This window comes from Lissotriton helveticus, chromosome 11, assembly GCF_964261635.1.
Source record: "Lissotriton helveticus chromosome 11, aLisHel1.1, whole genome shotgun sequence".
Classification (NCBI taxonomy): Eukaryota; Metazoa; Chordata; class Amphibia; order Caudata; family Salamandridae; genus Lissotriton; species Lissotriton helveticus.
This window is the reverse complement of record NC_136072.1, coordinates 799,553,340-799,573,908: the sequence shown is the minus strand read 5'-3', so window position 1 is coordinate 799,573,908 and position 20,569 is coordinate 799,553,340. Positions and strand designations below refer to the sequence as shown.

The following is a 20,569-nucleotide window of genomic DNA, read 5'->3' as shown; positions in this document are numbered from 1 at the left end:
ATGCCAATGCTTGTCTATGCCAGTCTTTTAGGCAACAACAAAATTAAAAGTTGAGTGTGATTACTATTTGTTGTCTCCAGTTGAGTGTGGAAACATATTAGAGATTATTTGATTTTGAGGCACCATGAGATTTGTTGGTAACAGAAATCAAAATTATAGTTTTGGTATTGGTTGACTTGGGCAGTATGTAGGGAGGATTATCACACAAACCCCAAAATGAGTAAAATAATAAGCATTTGGTTGTACAATATATAGCATTTAAAGACTCAGTTGCTTTGGGGAACACTTAAGGAGTTACAGATTCGAAAATAAGAATGTTAGGCACAAAAACTTTCATAATCAGATCAGCTCTGCAGTGAAAAACAGTGGATTTTCCAGTAAAATAACCTTAATTTTAAGATTGGACACGAGGTTCCTAACAGTCCAAGCCATATCCTGAGGAATGGGGGTTTAAGATTACCCATTTTGGCCAGATATACCCTTGTTGGTAGTGCCCAATTTTTTCAGTCCTAGGGCATTAAGAGAACTGTATTAATTTGGTAGAATCTACATTTTATCATTAATATACCTAATAACAATGACTTGTAGGAGGTGAGCCATGTAGATATGATGGGATTTTTCAATTCTGTCCACACTGCCTGCCAGAGCTTCAGACTTTTGAACTTGAGATCGAGGATTGAGTCCTGGTTACGGCTTAAAACCCTGTGATTGTGATTTGTCCAATCTACCTGCTCCTTATGTGAGGCTACTGCCTGCCTGTTTCCTGCCTCACGGAGCCCACTGCTCCCAGATCAACAGCCCAAGAATCCCCCTCCGCCCTACTGCTTGCCAGCGGTCCTTCACACTCGCGCACAGGAAGGATTCCAATCCGGGAATATTTTAGTACTGCTTCCACTGTTGATATGTGTGGATGACTGCCTCTGTTCCCCGAATAAGCCGCTCATTATGCAAAATAAACACAGCTGGCCAGCGCTTGCCAACAGCTGTAGCTCGTTAGCAGCAGCGCATGCGGGGCCTTTGGGCTTGAGGAGTGTGAGCAGAGTCCAGAGTTGGAGGAGCATACATACTCTACCTGTGCAAGTTCACGCTAAATAAAAAATGCACAAAAAAACTAGGGATTGAGATGGCGTGCCCGGTGTGCTTTGGTTTATAGCTCGTCACAATGTACACAGTGAGTGAGATTCATGTCAAAGTCTGTCATACGCCTCTTTAGCAACCTCTTGACAAGTGTGCAGTGCTTTTGAGTATTGTTTGCGCAATGGAGTGATAAGTGATACGTACTGCACTTACCCCCGGTGATAAGGAAGTAGGTAGAACACAACAACCAGCGCATATACAGTCATGGCGGAGGGCGTGTAAAACCAAGACGGCTTCTTGAGCTTGATGTCGAGGCATTCCAGCACAGCAAAGGGAATTCGGTAAAGCAACTCCATTACCACTCCATGCCAGAGACTCACAGAATCAGAAACGTGAAACAGGCGTTGGTGCCACCTACCAAACACACATTGCCTGGCCGGTGTCTGATTAGAGACAAAAAAAAGACTACATTTCGCTATGTCTGTGACACAGCCATCTTAAAACTAAAAGATTTCTCAGCTGTGGTCGTTGAGACACGTTTAATAATATAAAGCACAATGCAGCTTATTTTTTCATTAAGCTTTGTTTTTTTATGCTGCACGCCTGAGCGAGTCACTGCAGACATGAAGGCTCTGTTTGGTGTAAAATGAAAGCAGCGCGTCAATTGTGAGATGCGGCGGGGGAGTTCAGAGAGCAAGCGAGAGTCAGCTTGCTTCAGAGGGAGACTTCTATTTAATATATTGAGCACTGAAGGTAGGAGCATTCAGAGATCAAGAAAGGACCGGAAACTGCTAGGGGTTGGTGGGTCTTGGTTTATGGTTAAGTTGGAAGTCGCAAGAAGTAATGTAAACAAGTGGGAGGGGGAGTGGATGCGCGAGCACCGGCAAAAACACGAGTGGTGCGCGTGCAGCACCACCAAAAGTTAAAGTAATGAAAGCTGGCAGCTGTGCACGTTCATGCTCGTGTGAACGCTAGCTTTAGGCCATCGGTGGGTAGCACTTTGAAATCTCACTTACTAAAAGTCGAGCAAGCAGCGCATGCGCTGCCCTAGGCTCGACCTAAAAACTTTAGTATGCAGGTCCAAACCTGCAGGTCCACGGAGCCCGAGAGGCCTCTACGCAGGGGGAGGAAAGAAAAAGCCAGCAGAGAATCCGCAGGTCGTTGTGAGAAATGCTAAAGCGGAGGAGTGTCAGAGCAAGTAGTATGAGGAAGTTTCCCCAGCATGGACGGCATATAAGCGCCAAGGTCCAGAGGCGCAGGTTTCCCGAGAGCACCAGGATGCGAGCTGAGAGGGCAGGGACATTAACCAGGGAGGAACATCACAGACGTCATAGAGACCCCCTTACGAACGGAGGAGAAATCAGTTTGGGGACCTCGGAGAGGAGGGAGGGGGGGAACCCAGAACAGGAGGGCATCCCAGAGCATAAACAATAAAGAACGGGCCAGAAGAACAAACCGGGAAGCATGATGGCTCAGGAACTGAAGAACATAAGAGAACCAAGGTTGGAAAGGGCGGGCAAAAAGCTACAACCCAAACCAGCTACAACGAGCATAACAACAAGAATTAGAAAACAATGGAAAAGTAGACTGGCAATACTCCCCTGCCATCAAGAACACTACTAGGTAGCGGGAATTCAAAGCAGGGTGCGCCTCAGTCAAATGCCAGGACAGACTTCAGCAGGAAGCTGGTTTTGTCAGACCCTCAAATCCTGCGTGAGCTCTGCCACTGCTCTAATCGCTTTATCCTTGCCACTCTGCGACTTGTCCCCACCCCCCTCCGGGGACACTAGTCATCAGCACCATTAAAAAATGTGTCCACAGGCTGGATGATCGCTGGCCACTCGGCATAGGCCATGTCCATTCCTTGGTACTGTAGGACCTCCAAGAAAGACAGCAGCACCTCTGGGTTGAGGAAGTTGTTGGATTTGCCATCCTTTATGATCCACATCTGTGTGGGCTCAGAGTCCAAACTTTATGTCACATTTGCGCAATGGAGGCCTGAGGGACAGGAAGGCCTGTTTTTTTACGTTGGCTTCCCAGGAGAAGTCTGCCGAAACGTGGATCTTATGGCAGTCATAGCCATACAGCTCATGGGAGCAGGGCGAATTGCCATACCTATTCTCCCCTACCCATGATGGTGAGGAGAATATCCTGGAGGAGGCAGAGGGCATCATTCCCTTCCATCCGCTCCGGAAAGCCAAAGAAGCCGACATAATCCCAGCAGCTCCAATCTTCCAGGTCAATATTCTGGTTACGGAGATACTAAGTTCGGAGTCTCTTACTGGGGTGCAGTTGAGCCTCTCCTCCATCGCCGACAGGCGCCGTTTTATCCCCTCCAACCTTTTGTGGAAACCGGCGATGTCCGCCTGAATAGATTTAGATTTCGGTGCAAGATCGGATATCTTAGCGGTCCTGCACTCCAGGCACCAACCCACTGTGGTGATTTCCTGCATTCTCTGATCCATTGTAGTGTCCAGGGGCCCACAGATGTGGCAGGCGCATACCTGCTCTGCGAGGAGCAGCTGCCAGGACGGCTTCGCAGAGGTCATTGCTGCCCCACGCCAAGAGAAGAGCATAGGACCTCGCTGCAGGACCGGGAAGGACCTCAACAGCCTGTGCGCCAGCCCTGCCCAGGTGGCAAGCCGGCATGTGCAGGCCAGGATCTCAAATGAGGAGATATAACTGATAGAGAAGGGCACGTTGCTCACCTCCGCGCCCCACTTGGTGCCCTCACAGCAGTGACAAGTCTCCATTAGCCCCCTCCAACCCTGGGTGCATCCTGCAAGTACATCAAGCTGAGGAGACAGTAAAGAGCAGGCTGGAGGAGAGGGGAATAGGCACACCATGTGCAGATGGTGTCCGTGGCTGGCTCATGGAGGAAGAAAGAGAGAGGCTACTGCACCCCAGGTAAGAAGCAGAAGACCAGGCTGAGCAAAGATGGAGGGAGTCACCCATTGTGACCAGGCAAGGCACTACTCCATCTGCTGCAGCGGGGCCCCAGGCCGATGACAGGAGGAAAGGAGGCTGGGTGCAGTCGGTCAGCACATAGCCAGGCCCTCATCCAGCAGCCAAAGTTGAAGTCCATGCACACCCTGATGCTCCAGAGGTGATGCTAAGAGCACTATGCATCTACATTTTTTAGGTCTGGACTAAAAGAGCCGTTTGGGAGGGGGTCCCCGAGGAGAGTTCATCCACCTCCTAGAGTCACTCGAGGCCGTTGCGGGCCCCGTTCATTACTGGTCATCAGGAGAAGAGCACATAGAACCAGGGCCTAGGCTTCTCTATCTGGGCTGGGCTGCACCACCCAATCTGGGAAGCCTCCTCCTGGCGCCATACAGAACCCCGGTCCATCCCCAATCCAGGTCCAGGGTGAAGAGAAGGAAGACAGGACACTGCCCCGGTGCTCCAGATGCCCGGTCTTTTGAACCACCTCAGTTATGCTGCAGAGTGGCCACACCACAAGGGTGGTGCCTCCAAAAGCCGTCTCCGCCACTCCTGCTTCCTCTACAGCTTCTACTGGCCAGTAACCCACAAAGGGAAGATCGCTTAGGGCCCTGGGGATGGGTCCAGGATGCCGTGCTGACCCTTCTGCCGGAGAAGAACGACAGGCATGGCAAGGAGCCCTCCCGGGGTTTCCCAGTGCAGCAGAGCCCTAGAGTCAAGAGGCCGCCTTGTTCATGGGCCAGATCCTGCCACAATCATAAGTTTCATGTATAAATCAACTTAGAGTATCCGCTTGAGCATTTCGTATGCCAGGTACATGGACCGATGTAATAGGCTTCGTGCTAGCAGCCATTTCCTAATGCTTTGAGCTTCAAGAGACAGTTGTCTCAAAAGTGTTCCTCTCCGTTTGTTCAGATAATACATAGTAGTTGTATTATTTGTCTGAACAAGAAGTTAACGTATTCTGACCGAAGGAAAAAATTATTTCAGAGTTAGATGGACAGCACTCAACTAACAGATTGAGGTGATAGGACTACTCCCTCTCTGCCTATATTCTTTGTGTCTGTAGATTACCATATGAGCAACCCCTCCTAGATCCACCCAGCGCCAGGAAACCTATGGTGACAGAGCACTATATAAGTCTCCCCTAAGATAAGCTAAGATAGAAGAGAAGCATCTGTCACTATAGTTTGCTAAGGAGTAACCAGATCAAAAACAAGGCTGGTAGCTTGGCACCACCAAGGGAGTGATTGGAGGGCAGCTTGAGATAATGTCACCTTGTTCTCCTAGCTTCCTGATTTCTGGTTCCAGTAATCTTCCTGACATTGTTGTAAAAGCCTCCTGTAGTGTCTGGCATTCGGAGTTAGAAATTCACATGATGACATTGATTGCAGTAATGAGGAACTCTGGTGTGCCTTTGGATGGAGTGTTTGTTTCAGACTGTGACACTTCTGTTGGATAGATTTGAGTCACTAGCCGAGCAGCGGACGGTAGTAGTAGGTTAATGGCCGCACGCATCAGCAGAAAACTAATGTGTTCTATTGCATGATGAGACTACCCCCTGCCCGCCGAAGCATTTAACAGCATACAATGAAGTCTTTTGCTTTTTAATTTCTATGCTCATCGATTTGAATTGAGCATCTTTACCATTGGCGTTTTTTTGGCAATAGGTACACGAGGACATAGGACAGGGTGTGCCTTTTAGGGGGCCCATACCGTCCATCTCCTTGTATTTGGTCCTGAGGAATACCGGGTACTTACCCTTATGGTAGAAACATGTTGACCAACACACCAATACACATATAGAGATACTTTGGCCGTAACTTACCTCTCAGTATCTCGCCCCTTTTCTCCTTTTAATATTGTCCAGTTGCTTTAAAATAAAAATTCACATTTTTTATAAGTTAAACCAGGACAATTTTTAACATTCTTTTTTTGCACCTACATTCACAACCTGCTCCACTGTATTTCAGGTGTTGAAGCACACCCTGGTGACGCTAGGCCACCAGGGTGGACCCCGATGATGAAGCATGTCACCACTAGGTTGGTGAGTGAGGGGTTTCATACAAAAGGATGAATTCCTTCCTTTTTATCATCTAAAACACCCCATTAGGAAACCTTCAGTTTTACTTCTGGTGGTACTCCTCTCTTTGTTTAACTAAATCCTTGATCAGGGGAATAGGAGTATTATTCTCCGTTCACTTCTAGGTGAACATTATCCCTTGCTCTCCCCTTTGTTTTTCCATTAGATTTGAGTCTTCCCACTGAATGATTCACTTTTGTGATTATAGTGTCAAATGTCGCGCCCAAGTAGTAAATCCTTTGCACTGGGTTAATTTTTATCTTTTGAAAGTTTATTCTCAATACCAGCATTTTGAAGATGGTCGCTGCTAGATGGAAAGGTTTCCTTACTAGATCTGGAGATGATTCATTTATCAACCAATCGTCCATATAAGTGTAGACGAGTAGCTACCACTGCGATGCACTTTGAAAAGATGTGAGCTGCTGAATTGAAGCTGGTGCAAGAATAATTGCATGGCACATTCCAAGAGACCTGAAACTAAGGGCAAAAAAGGTCTATATGACGCCCTGTGATACAATTTAAAAAAACAAATCCCTGATGTAGAGGTGGTACGCGCCGCTTTAGGAATGTTACATTTGTTTGTTCCTTTTACTAATATTTTAATTAAAGTATTAAGATCATCTATTGATGATACGCTTGCCAGTGGGGAGTCTGAAAGGGTCATAGAGTAATATCTGATGGAGGAATAATCTGTGATGTGTGTTGATGTTGACTGAGAGTGCTGACGTCGCCTAGATATCCTGTCTAAAGCTGATCTTCCACTATGGAGTCTATGGCATCATGAAGGGGTGCGAGATCTTCTTGGGGATCTAGCTGTATAACGTTCCCATTGTCTTGGCATCTCCTTAGCCGTAGGCCTAGGTGGTTCTTGTTGAACCATTGATACTCAACTACATTTAATTTTGTTTAGAATACATTGTTTAAAGATACTCATCAGCTGGAATTCATATGCTTCCAGCTTTAAATGCAGGTAGACTTTTGAGTCCCAATTTCTTTTTTTTAATTTTACACCTAATATATTCAAACAAGTCAATGTGTTCTCTGTTATTTCTATCGATTTTATGCCGAAATTGTACGAAGTGAGAGAAGTCTGCTAAAAAAAAAAAAAGCGCAAAGCTAAGTATAGTTATCTAGGAACTAGGACAGATGAAAACATAAGCAGAGGGTGTAAATCCCGATTTACACTACAGCAGACGGACTTTACTCTGTCATGGTGATGAAGTAAAATGTTCACCAGCCCAGAACACAACTCTTAAATTTGGCAGAAACTATCACAGCGGTTCCCATTAATGCACTGAAAGTCTGACTTACGGCTCAGTCAACATAACGGAGCCATACAGCACACGTTCAATTTCTTTATTTTCAAAAAGAAAATCCCAAAGCGGGATTTCGCTTTTAAAAAAACAAAAAAGCAACAACATCCCTCCCTATGGAGGTTTTCTTCCATGGCGTGGGGGTCACAAGTTTTCACTGTCCCTTACCACAATGTGTTACCTGGCATGGCAGAGTGAAACTGCCCACTCAAGTAGGTCAAATTGCCAAACCTTTGATGCCCCTTACTCTGTCGGGCAGTCGGAGGTGTATGCCAGCAGCAGGGATTGAGTACTGTCCGCCACGGACATAATGAAGGTCGGCCCAACTCTAAATGAGGCAGGCGGACCTTCAATACAGCGGAAAGGAAACTCCATCGACTTGGCCCTTAGACATGACTTCCCAAGCTAAGCAAGGCAAAGGTACACACATTTTTATTCACAGTTGTGTTCACTGTGGCGGGGAGCGAAACACAAGTTCAGCAAAGTAGTGGACAGCTTTTGTTGTTACGCAGCATCAACCTTTCACCTTTTCTTCAATCACTGTCCCCCTTTACAGCTTTAGAAATTGCGTATACAGCGCTAAGAGTGACACTCCTTATTCTTTGGTACCATAAATATCATTTATTTTTTTTACTTTTCATTGTTTCCATTTAAGAGGAGTTCATCAAGCTGTTCGTGTAGCTGTAAATGCTGAACTGTTGCAGATGGACATGTGGCATGCAGCTGCTTTCCACAATTCACCATGGGTTCCAAAACATCATAGATATTTTTGTGCCGGTAGAAAAGGGCTTAGGTCCTGCTCCCACTTTGAGTGGAAGAAACAATTTCCTTTATATGTCATCCAACAATCAGTGAGGTGAAAAATCTAACTCCACAATTCAAACAGACGGCACAATGTGACTTTAACCCCTTGCATGCTCGTGACGGAACCATTCCGTCACGAGCCACGGTGGTGCTGTGCTGGTGAAGGAATGGTTCCGTCACGGCCCGGCCACCGCGCCTACACGGTGCTGATTTTGCGCCTGCGCTGAGCGTTCTATTAGGCGGGCGGGGCCGTGACGGAACCATTTCGTCACAAGCACAGCGCCACCGGGTCACGAGCATGGTGGCACCGCGCGGCCCCCCTACCCCTAGCGCTGCTGCAGAATTACCGCTGCGGCCAAGGGGTTAAAGGCAGAATGTGTCTGGGCACAGTAGAACCTTACCTGGGGAATGCATCTAATTATATGCAATGATATTAAAAAAATAAAGCGTTTCATAGGCAAAATGTTACCTTGATGGTGTCTTTCAAAAAAGGATTCCCAGTTGTCATTGGCAACACACAACACAAAAATAAGGCTGGCTCCCAAGTCAGGACATCCAAGGAGGGCAAATGCATCACCACTTAATCATGAAAAGAAAATAAACTAAGTTCATAACAGTATCTGAACCTTGAAATCCCAGGTGTTCAAGGGCATTCTTGAAGGCGAGCGACTTAGTTTGTAGGGTAAGTTCTTCCATGTCCTATAATGCATTACACAAGATGCAATACCAATGAGCCATTTTACTTAATCTGGGAGTATTTACAAACACCTTCTGAAAAGGGTTTTCCATACACTATGATCAAGCATTTCAAATTAACATACTTCACGTCAACACTTCAGCTTCTAAACAAACAGCTGTATTTACAAATACTTGTAGATGACTTTCTCATCCACAGTCTGCACCTCCATTTTTACTGGACACTTGTAGAGGTAGGAAAGCAGTGTCTCTGTGTATCCAATTAGGAAGTAGAACTTCTGAGGTGGTATTTTCTGAATAAAGACCGGACAGATGAGGATAAGATTGGCCCGACGCTTTATTACAATCTCGTTGGCTAGGCAGCCATGAAAAGTCCCAAATATGAACCTGCGGATGAAAACATCCTCAACAGTTCGTTCAGCAGCTCCTCCTTCTCCATCGAGGTTACCTAAAAAAAAAAAGGACACAATCTTAAATTTATGTGCACCTTCATTTCATTTTAGAAGTATCAACATATTTTCAATGGAAATTCAGCTTGGGATAAATGTGAATTTTTTGCCCTGTGAAGATTCATAATATCAACTGAAATGTGAAGACTAAGAGGGTCACTTTATGTCCAACAGATTAGCATGATTTACACTGCTGTAAATATTAACTGTTAAGAATAGCCATTTTTCACAGTAACCTTTTTTTTACTAATACTCTAATCTAACTTGATTTGCTATTTAGTTACATTTTAAATTGCATTAACATATGTATTATACATATAACACATGCATACATGAAGGCATTTTTTCTTTGAAAACGTAGAAATTCACATCTCTTGGAAATGGCTGCACACTAAGGCCACACCAAACAGTAATGGATGCAATAATTAAAAGAAGTCTACAAAATGTGCTTTGATAAACATTCTATTCTTGAAGGATTATCTTTATGGCAGACCCTATGCTGACAGACCACTGGCTACTAGCCTTGTAAAAGACCATGAAGGACAAGGTGCATTAATGCGGATTGAGAAGTAGATAAAAAAAATGCAACCAATTCTTATGGTCAACTGAATCAATCATACAATCAATCATACATTTGTAAAGCGTGCCTACATACCCGTGAGGGTATCAAGTGCTGGGGGGGCAAGCTGCTACTGATCGAAAAGCCAGGTCTTGAGAAGTCTTCTGAAGGCCAGTCGGTCCTGGGTCTGTCGTAGGCAGGTAGGGAGAGTGTTCCAGGTCTTGGCAGCGAGGTAGGAGAAGGATATGTCGCCGGCGGTGGTTTTCCGGATGCGTGGAACTGTGGCGAGGTTGGCAGAGCGGAAGCTGCGGGTGGGGGTGTAGAAGCTGAGTCGGTCGTTGAGGTATGCTGGTCCGGCGTTGTGTAGGGCTTTGTGTGCGTGGATGAGGAGTTTGAAGGTGATCCTCTTGTTGACGGGGAGCCAGTGCAGGCCTCTCAGATGGGGTGTGATGTGGCTGCGTCGGGGGACATCAAGGATCAGTCGTGCCGAGGCGTTCTGGATGCGTTGCAGCCGTCTCAGGAGCTTGGTTGTTGTTCCTGCGTAGAGGGCGTTCCCGTAGTCCAGTCTGCTGGTGACGAGGGCCTGGGTGACTGTTTTCCTCGTGTCGGAGGGGATCCATCTGAAGATCCTGTGGAGCATTCGGAGGGTGTTATAGCAGGAAGCGGAGACGGCGTTGACCTGCTTGGTCATGGCGAGGGCGGGGTCGAGGATGACCCCCAGGTTGCGTGCGTGGTCGGTGGGTACTGGGGCTGTTTCTAGCGATGTTGGCCACCAGGAGTCGTCCCAGGCTGAGGGGGTGGGGCCGAGGAGGAGGACCTCCGTCTTGTCAGAGTTCAGCTTCAGCCTGCTGTTCCTCATCCATTCGGCGACGGCCTTCATTCCTCTGTGGAGGTTGGCTTTGGCGGTCTTCGGTGAGGGATATGATCAGCTGGGTGTCGTCGGCGTAGGTTGTGGCGGCTTCGGGGTCCAGGGGTTCTGGCACTGGGCATGGTCCAGGCGCGGACGGGGGCAGATGGGCTTGGCCTTGGCGCGTCCGCTGCGCACGTCCGAGCGACGGCTGCCATTTGGCGGTGAGGGAGGGAGGAGCAGCTGGGAGGCGGGGCGGCGTAGCCTCAGGAAGAGGTGGCGGTGAAGGAACCGGGATACAGAAGGCAAAGAGGGGGGAGTGGGGGGTGATGAGCGGCGGGCGATACAGTCAATAACAAAGCGGAAGACAGAGATTGTGCTAAAATACAGTACAGCACAATCAGACAACAGCTACAGAGGGGGCAGTGAAAACCGAAGGGATACAGAAGGCAAGGATACAGAGGTCAAGAGAAGGGGGGTGGGGGGAGAAGAGCGGTGGGAGATACAGTAAAAGACAGAAAGGAAGACAGAATTTGTGTTAAAATACAGTACAGCAGACCAGCGAACAACTGAAGAAGGCAAAAGGAGCAGTGGCAGCGGTCTCCGCGGCACGAAGTCGCGCTGGGGCAGCAGCGCGGCGTCAGCGGGTGGAGCCGAGTGGTGGTCGGGGAGGCGATCTGGCCTGCAAGCAGGTCAGAAGTCACTGAAGGTGAAAGATGCTGTGTGGAACACAAACCAACTGTGCCTTAAGTAAGCACTATTTGTAGGATTGCACACGCTGATAGGGCACTCAGTTTTTACAAATATTTGGAAAAAATAAAGTTTTTGATCACTCAATATTTCATGAAATTGCATCCCAGTGGGCTTAGTTAGGTAGTTAGCCACCATAAAGCGTTTCAGCTGATTAAATACATTTATATGTTTTCCTCCAAATAATCATAGTTTTAAACAAACAAAACTGCTGTAATTCACCAGTTGTAGTTATCAAAAGAAAATACAACTTGTGCCCTAAGGAAACTATATCTCGCATCCCCGCTATGCACAGTCTTGTCATCAATTATGTAATTTCAGATATTGCAGTCATGTTATCAATGATGTCACAAATCAGGTCATGAGTGATTTAATATATGGGGGAATTAGCAGTGGATGGCAAGGGGCTGAGTTATAGTTTTTTTTTTTTTTTTTAACATCTTTTTATTAAAGCGAAGGCACAGAAAGTAGGATATAGAGCATAAGGGCATTGTCACCAGCAATAGACGACCAATAATAATATGCAATACGAAACAGTACTACACGGCCAGAGATGGCCCACATCCCGGAGGCTGGGCGGCGTCAGATCAAAACATGGTCTTAAGTAGAGGATATTGCGGTCATGCTCCAATGATAGAATACACAGCAGTGGCTTCGCAATTACTACCATTACACTCTATCGTAATAACAAACAACTCAAGAACAACTAGTAACCCCACGAATGGCATCGACAGTACTGACTCAATATTGTAGGATATTTGTGTAGGGGCCAGGGTTGGTCAGTACCTAGTCACGATCACGCTAGGTAATTGTGAGGGTGTTTCCCTTTCTTCCCTTTTCAGCTAGTTTACTATGAGTATATCATGATGATACATGGATTAGAATTTGTTTATTATTAATTGCAGCCCTGAGGAAGTCTGATGTCATAATATTGACTTGTCGAAACACGTGTTGGCTGCGCTGTGGAAATAAGAAGAAAAAATAAATTGAAAACGACACAAGCGTGAAAACCAATACTGGAGGACTGTACTTTTTGATATTTAGAGTGCTCGGAAAAGACTTGTTCTATATTGTTAAACTGAACCACGTGTTGGCTCAGCTGTTGAGTCTTGGTAACCGGCTCTCTCCACGAGCACAACGCAGCACGGTTGTTTGACATTAAAAAGCTGCCATTTACTACGCATGCCTTTCCAACACAAATATTTACCACGCATATGCATTTACCACGCATACTTTTACCACGCATGGAAATTCCATTTAAGGTAAGTATTATTATGATCAGTGCTATACATACATTTCTATTAATTTGAGCCAGTAGTTGCCAATGAGTGCCACGGATACTAATTTTTGGAGAGTGCCACTTATTTTTCTACATCAGACATTTATTGATAGCAAGAGGGGGAAAAACAAACAAAGTGGAAAGACGGAGGAAAAGAAAGACAGAAAAACCATGACAAGAGAGTTTCTAGTATTGCATCAAAGAGGTATGAGAAAGCCTTGTGAATTATTTTCTTGTGGAATTACCAGCCACTGAAATCGAGTGCGATGTAGGAACATCAGCCCACTCATGATCAGACAGGGTAAAATTCCATACTGGAATTCCATGTCCACGTGACTCAATCAGGGTTGCCATAGGTATTGTAGCTACATTTTTGGGGTGTGGTGCTATCCATAAACCCCATTATTCCAATAGTGGATGCAGCAAGAGTTACTTCTCATGCTGGAATGTATTGGGCCACTCATAATGAGGGTATTAAAGTATTCTAAAAAACACCTTTTTTTGTTCTAAATCATTCACCATGGTATAGTTTTTGATTCAAAACTACCCACTGTTTTAATGACAGCCAGCGATTATTATTTTTGCCAAGGGAACATTGCACCTCGTTCACAGGACACTGGGACAGCAGGCCTTTCCTGATGTGCAGGGTGGCCCAGTAGTCAGCTGTCAGTTAATAACAAAAGTACACATTAGGCTCCATAACCAAAATTATTAGGCCACCTGCAAACTCTTTGAAATGACCAACTGAGCAAATATTCGTTAAAGGAGATTTCATATTCTGCTGCTCTAATATGATAAGACGTCAGAGCAGAATATCTAAAAGGAGCTTTTACATTACTGTTGGACATTCCCCCATCCACCAAATGAAAGGAGTAATCACATACCTGCATGCCAGGCTTTGAAAACTCCACAAAAGTTCAAGAGAAAAATTCAATCTTATGTTGTTAAAAACATTATGTGCGATACAAGCATTTTCTGGATATTATGTTATTAGAAACATCTATTTTCATATATATTTACGCATTACACGAGGATATAACATTATGAAATTAACAAATCTGATATACTAAATAAAATAACTCAAACTATTAAAATTCAGATAATACATACAAACCATAAAATGTATGGTATAACCAGGGATAATATCCTAAATAAACAGCTTCACATATCTGTATGCCATACATTAAATACCAGGGGCCTCATTGACAACTTTTTGGTGCAAGGCAGTGCTGCAAGGCTTGTTGCTGTGCTGCCCTGCATCAAAAGAAAAGGCCATGAATGTGCAGTATATAGGAGATATGGTGCATTCCTGTACTCTTTCACTGCACTGGCACACAAATGGCTGCCTTGTGCCGATGCATGCACCTTTACACCATAATGCGGGGGTTTGTGCGTAAGAATTATTATTTTTGTGCAAGAAGGTATACCTCCCTGCACAAAAACAATCAATGGAAGTGTTTTGCTCTTTCTATGTGGCCTGTTCTTTATGCCAACCCTGGGGAGGCATATGGTTTGACGCATTCTCAGATTTACGCTATGTTGTCAATTTTGAAATGTGTCAAAACGGCCGCCAAAACACCCAAGGCACCCCTCACCGATACAGGTTGAGGCAACGCAGCAACCTGCGCTGCCTTACACCATATCTAAGAGGCCATTAAAAGCCATGCAGAGTAGCATTGTGTGGCCCTGTAGATATTGGTTTGCACTCTGCGCCACTGGAGCATCAAAAAAAAGTACACTCCAGTGGCCCACATGGTTTGTAAATAAGCCCCCGAATCTTAGTTGCCGTTTAACCCATGATCCCATATTATGCAATATCTCAAAAACTCGGTACCAGCGATCTCTTACCCTAACCCGTTTACTGCGCCTGCGATTTGGCGGAAGTGCGGCACTTCCTCTAAACAGGCAGGGCCGCGTCGGCCATTGGCTGACGGTAGCACCAGCGATGTAGTGCTTACTTTCGATTTTTGCAATGGATTTCGAAGTGAGCTTGTTAGCGTGCTCAAATGCAACTTCTCCCAGTTCTGAAAACTAAAGCACCCTCTCGGTGTCGGTCCCTGCAAAAGAATGAACTTCATCTGTGTCCCATCCTGTGCCGCGCCCCTCCCCCTCCTGTAGATCTGCAGGTGAATGCGTCATTTGTCTGTCTGAGGAGCAGGTGTGAATGGGTCACTGCCAGGGGCGCTCTGCATGACAAAGTGCCTGGGCCATTGGCCGACGGCAGCATGGAAGGGGTTAAAGATGAAAATAGATGCCAAAAATCCTAGTTCCATGATTAGAATGTACCAAATGGATGAGGTCCCGTGGTTGTAGGTGACTACTGGGAAGTATTCATGATAGATACTGAAATTTACCACCACTTTTTTAAAACTTGCAACTATTTCAATACATTTGGAGACTAGTTGTTCATTCTCTAAACTTGTCTAAAAGGTTGCAGGAGCGAGTAGTCAATGCTTACTTCAGAAGATTTTAAAGAAATTAGAACTCAAAAACACTATGAATTATAATCACACACAAACTCAGTCTTGGACTGCATTATATTTTTTAACATGTCTTTAGAGGAGGGGATTTAGAATAAAAACCTCAAAATGCACCATAGTAGCTATGTGACTCATAGAATCCATGCTGCCCAGTAAACATTTTCTGATGTATCAGCTCAGACAGCGTCTCTCTACACATACAAAGTGTCCTGCAACATAAAATGTAAAGTTGACCATCCTAAACACCATACTTGTAAATGTGCAGAATTCTTTAAAAGTTTGAGAACAGCACAAGTTCAATGACTGTCCTGTTGGATACATCTCATTTGTTTTTTTTCATGCCTTTTATAATTCCAAAACTTGATTTGAAAGCTTATTGAAAACTGTGTCCAGTTACATGTACAGCATGTGTTTAGGTCGATAGCCATCCATAGATGCAGTTGCCCATGTTTTAGGTTGCCCATTGGGCAGTGCACATATCCTTTTCAGTGCATTATAAGTGATTTACTTCTGGCAGAACAATATTTGACGTGAAAAGAGCAGTAAACGGAAATATGTTTTACTAAAAGAAATGCTGCTCGTGGAGTGCTCTAGTAAAGGGTTAGTTTATGACAAATGGCAATATTTAATTACTGGAAAGGCCCCACTCCAAAAAACACATTTGGCATGCAGTCATCATTTGTGCATGAAACCGTACAACACTCATTTATTTAAGCCAGAGTTACTGATATTGCCACTGCTTCTAGAAAAACCGTCTCCACTTTGAAATGAGATGCAATACTTTTGTAGGACATCTGCTTCCGAAGCAAGTTCGTGTTTTTTAATGTAAGTCAAAAATAAGGTGACATAACTGTAGAAGCATCCTTGATGTCATGCTGGTGTGCTGTGCTTTCGTTGAGAAGTCTGCAATTCACCTACAGACATGTGCCTAAAAAATGTAAAGTGTCCGTGTACCTTCGGGTCACGCTATATAAAGCTGCAAACATTAACTTGGGCGAGAAGGAGGAAGGGGCTCGGCTGGAGTTGGGAGTGTAAAGACCCAGGCACTTTGTCATGCAGAGCGCCCCTGGCAGTGACCCATTCACACCTGCTCCTCAGACAGACAAATGACGCATTCACCTGCAGATCTACAGGAGGGGGAGGGGCGCGGCACAGGATGGGACACAGATGAAGTTCATTCTTTTGCAGGGACCGACACCGAGAGGGTGCTTTAGTTTTCAGAACTGGGAGAAGTTGCATTTGAGCACGCTAACAAGCTCACTTCGAAATCCATTGCAAAAATCGAAAGTAAGCAATTTTTAGGAAAATAAACACAAGTCTACACCTAGAAAAAGCACACTGACACATTTAAAAACTGTAACTATTAAAAAAAATAATACAATCTATACTCCTTTATTTAAAAGATGATGTTCCTGAAAGATTTGTACTGCTTTTGCTTTAGTCGGATATTTCCATGATTTGAATTGTATCTGTAAAATGTCTGGATATAAAGGTTTTCCATTGCTCACTGTAGGACTGGTTTCTGGATGTAGGTTTATAGCAAGCCTGTGCTTTTTGATTCGAAAGATTAGGCCTTAGAAGCTGGAATATCAAACATTTTCGTTTTACTCTTTATATTTTCTAGCTTGTAGTTTAGCTTTTCAGATTTTGAACTACAAGCCTCAGAATGCAAAATATGAAATATAACACATGGATAACTTGATCGCTAATAATCCACATGCAACAAAGATGTTCGGGTGCTCTGACCTACTGCAAAGGTATCAAACAACTTGGCACGGTGGTAATTCGCGCATCCCACACTGTCCCATGTCACAAATTGCTGGTGCTTGCTATATTCTCTGCATATTGTTCTGTCTTTAAATCACTCAAAATAAATATTATTGTGATATCCGAATATATCTCTTAACAAGTCACTAATTTTATAAGACATCCCTTGTCTGTTAAAAATATACTTCCCCATGCTGCGGGCATAACATTGCTTCCGTTCACTGTATGCAAGAACGTAGCACATAGCGCGATATAGCTCTAATCACTCACACACCTCGAGCCATTATCTAAAAGAACATATTCCGTAGTGCATATTAGTATGTGAACAAAGGCAAAGCAACATAAAAACTCTGAATTCCTGGGGAGGAGCCAAGATGGCGCGCGGGTCAGACGTGTAGACCCTCGGCTCCGGGGACCGTCTCCGCTGTCGAGCCTCTCCTGCTAGATATCCTGACCTGGGGTGGCTGATTCCGGACGCGGACGCACACCGGCGACCCGCTTTGAAATCCTGATGCAATTGCTCCCCGGCAAGTGGAGGAAACGCTTGGACGCAGTTGGCGGCCTGCATCGGCATGGTGACCGGGGCCTCGCGTGACTGTTGAGGCCGGCCGTCGGACACGCGTTCCCGGACTTGGTGACTGCGAGGTCTCGATCGGTGGTTACCGAGGGGCGGCGGACCCGGCACTTAAGTCCCACTGCGTTGCTGACGCTGGGACTAGCTTACCTGGCTGAAATTGTGCCGTTACGGGCAAGTGTGCTGCTATTTGTTTTGTCTTTTGCCTGCACCTCGTCCCACTAATGGTGGTGGGCTCTTGGCCTGGCCAGGTACCCGGAACTAAGCGGGACGCCATATTGAATGTACTGTGCCTTTGTCCGCACCCGGACTACATCATCTGTTCCTCGCAGCACGACCTGGGTTTTATTCTATGGTGCGCAGCCTGTTCCGATCCGAGGCTTCCTTGTCTGACGCTATGGTGGGCATATTTCGCTGTATCCTGAATATTTGCCTGTGACTTGTGTCTCTGATTACATTGTGTGAGACGACATGTTTGACATACAGTGTGCTACCACTCATGGCTATGGTGATATCCTGGAAGCGGTTCTTTCCTTCCGCGCTATGGCACTACGTTCTGGCTGCGCCCTGCTGGAAAAGTTGGAGAGCTTGCTTTGTGTATCGCCTCGTCCTAAGATGGCCGACTCGCGGGGTTCCAGCACCGCTCTTTGTTCCACCTTCGCCTGTGCTAAGATGGCGGCCATTGGGGACTATGGCGCCCTTGTGACCCTCGGCCAGCCTTTGCCATTGACTGCGGGAGGTTGGCTCCCGGATTCGTCTGCCCCTCCGGGGCTTCCGCTACGGCGTGCACCTTCCCTCCTCGCCATGCTCACGGATCTTCGAGCTTCGCCCCGAGTGGTGATGGTCGCAACTGTCTCCCTCCCCGTCCTGGCTGTGCCCTATGATTCTGAGTCGGCGTACTCTGTACCCTTTGTGAGACTCCTGGTTTTCTCTGCTTCGGATACATCTAGTTACCCGCACCGCGGATATGTCCCTGGACTGTGTTCTGTGACGGCATCGCCTCCACTGGTCTGTGGTGGTAAGGAGAAAACGGGACAAGGATAGACACTTCTACTATCGTCCTGGCGGATTTCTTGTTGCTGAATGTGGCGGATGGGGGAAACGCTGCTGTGATTCTGTTTTACTGGTGTTATCATGGTGCCCTATTCCGTGCTTTTTGAACTATTTTTTGCCATCGAACTATTGACTCCTGTTATGGCGCCGCTCTTGCGGGTGGGGTAGCTGGAGGGTTGATCTTTGAGTGGCCGGGACATGTATTGATGATGCTAAGGGACTGTCACGGGGGCCTCCGTTTGTTATTCGTGATTTTGGGATTCCTTATGGATGTCTTGGATGGCTGGGTTGGAGGTTGTTGCCTTATATATACTGCGCGCTGCTGCTGTGCTTCCAGTGTCCTCGGCATGTCGGGTATGTTCTTACTATCGGGCTTTAAGCTTTCTGTTGTTACTATTTCCACGAGATAGCGGAGCCGGGAGACAGATAGCGGGCTCCTCCCCGCGTTTCTCTCTTTTATGAGAACTTTAGGTTAGGGTTTTTATCTTTTTCCTTTCTCTCTATATTTCGGGACTCCTTTTATTGGGCGACAGGCACACTGCTAGGGGGGGTCAGGCCGTAGCCAGCTGCAGGGGTGCAGGGTGGGGGGTAACCGGGGGGCGGGGTTACTTTCTTTTTGTTTTTCTTTTTGTTCTATGGGCCTTCTATTCTTTTTCCTTTTTCTTTTTCCCTCTTTTTTTCTTCTCCTTTTCTTCCTTGGGGCTTAGATGTTTTCTTCCGGGTGCCGCGCAGCGACTCTGGTTGTTTTCATCCGTCATATGTTGGTATATCCTGCATGTCCTACACCAGTATCGACTTGTTGTGCTACGATATCCTGTTTGTGTCTCTCCTATAGGAAAATCTTTAAAATTAGACCTCGGTCCTACTGTACCATATCCTTGTGCCTACAAAATGTTGCAATGTATCGTATGTGTGAGCCCTCGGGCTCTTTGTTGCACTGTACTCGCCTTTTTTCTATCAATAAAGGTCTTTAAAAAAAAAAAAAAAAAAAAAAAAAAAAAACTCTGAATTCCTGTTACAAGCATTCAAATGCAACAAAGGCATTGATGCTGCAAGGTTATTTGCAAAATAAGTATCAGATCAGTTTATATCCTATTTCAGTGCAGTGCACCATTATTCTTGATTGCAGCTACAGATCAAAAGGCAATTGTGAAGTATTTTGGGCGTAGAAATGTACCCTAATTGCGTTTAGCTATATTTATAATACCACAAACTATTTTCAGACACAAAAAGTCTAATTTAAAATAGCTTCATGCAAATAAAAAATTAATTTTAATAAATAGAAAGGTTTACGCACCCTACGCACCTCGTATGGATAGTAAGACATCATAAGAGAATGGAAAATGAGGAATGCGATACTCACTGGTGTGATGAGAGAGCCAGCCTTTTCGGTGAGCAATATAGTGAGGAGCGTGAACTTCTTCGTAGGTTACCGGTTTGTCTCCTTTTCCAACGCGCACACGAGCAGCTCGATTCTGCACAGATTGGCCAGAGACAAAAGATATGAACGATCACATTACAAAAAATTTGGGAGTGTATCTTGCCATGATGACCAAGTATCCTGATCTCGAGTCAACATGCATGTGGTGACAATTAAAATGTGTGCCACTTAGTGTGATGGGAGATTTAAGTCCTACATGGTTCTTTCACTTAAAAACCTGGTTGCTTGTGCAAATACAATGCATGGTTTAGAAAAGTGTTAACTGTAGTTTAATTAAAAAAAGTCTGCTTAAGAAAATAAATATATTGCCAAACCATTTTTCTTGTTGCTGGAACAATTATAAAGTGTAATTTCTTTTTTTTTAATGATAACTTTATTTCGGTCGTTAAGACCATAAAAGTGCAGATAAAAATACATACAAGGCACAATTCATTTTAAAACAATAAATAGTGAA

At 45.4% G+C, this 20,569-nt stretch overlaps 1 protein-coding gene across 1 annotated transcript in view; it reads right to left on the bottom strand.

Annotated features, from left to right (window-relative positions):
- Positions 1-8,017: 8,017 nt before the first annotated feature.
- Positions 8,018-20,569, bottom strand: part of MRPS24 (mitochondrial ribosomal protein S24) — a 69,333-nt gene continuing 56,781 nt past the window's right edge. Inside the window, exons 3-4 of the mRNA XM_078666818.1 lie at positions 20,038-20,149; positions 8,018-9,364 (exon numbers count right to left, since the gene is read on the bottom strand). Of these exons, the coding sequence (XP_078522944.1) occupies positions 9,081-9,364; positions 20,038-20,149 (396 nt within the window). The 3' untranslated portion in view covers positions 8,018-9,080. The remainder of the gene's footprint in view (positions 9,365-20,037; positions 20,150-20,569) is intronic.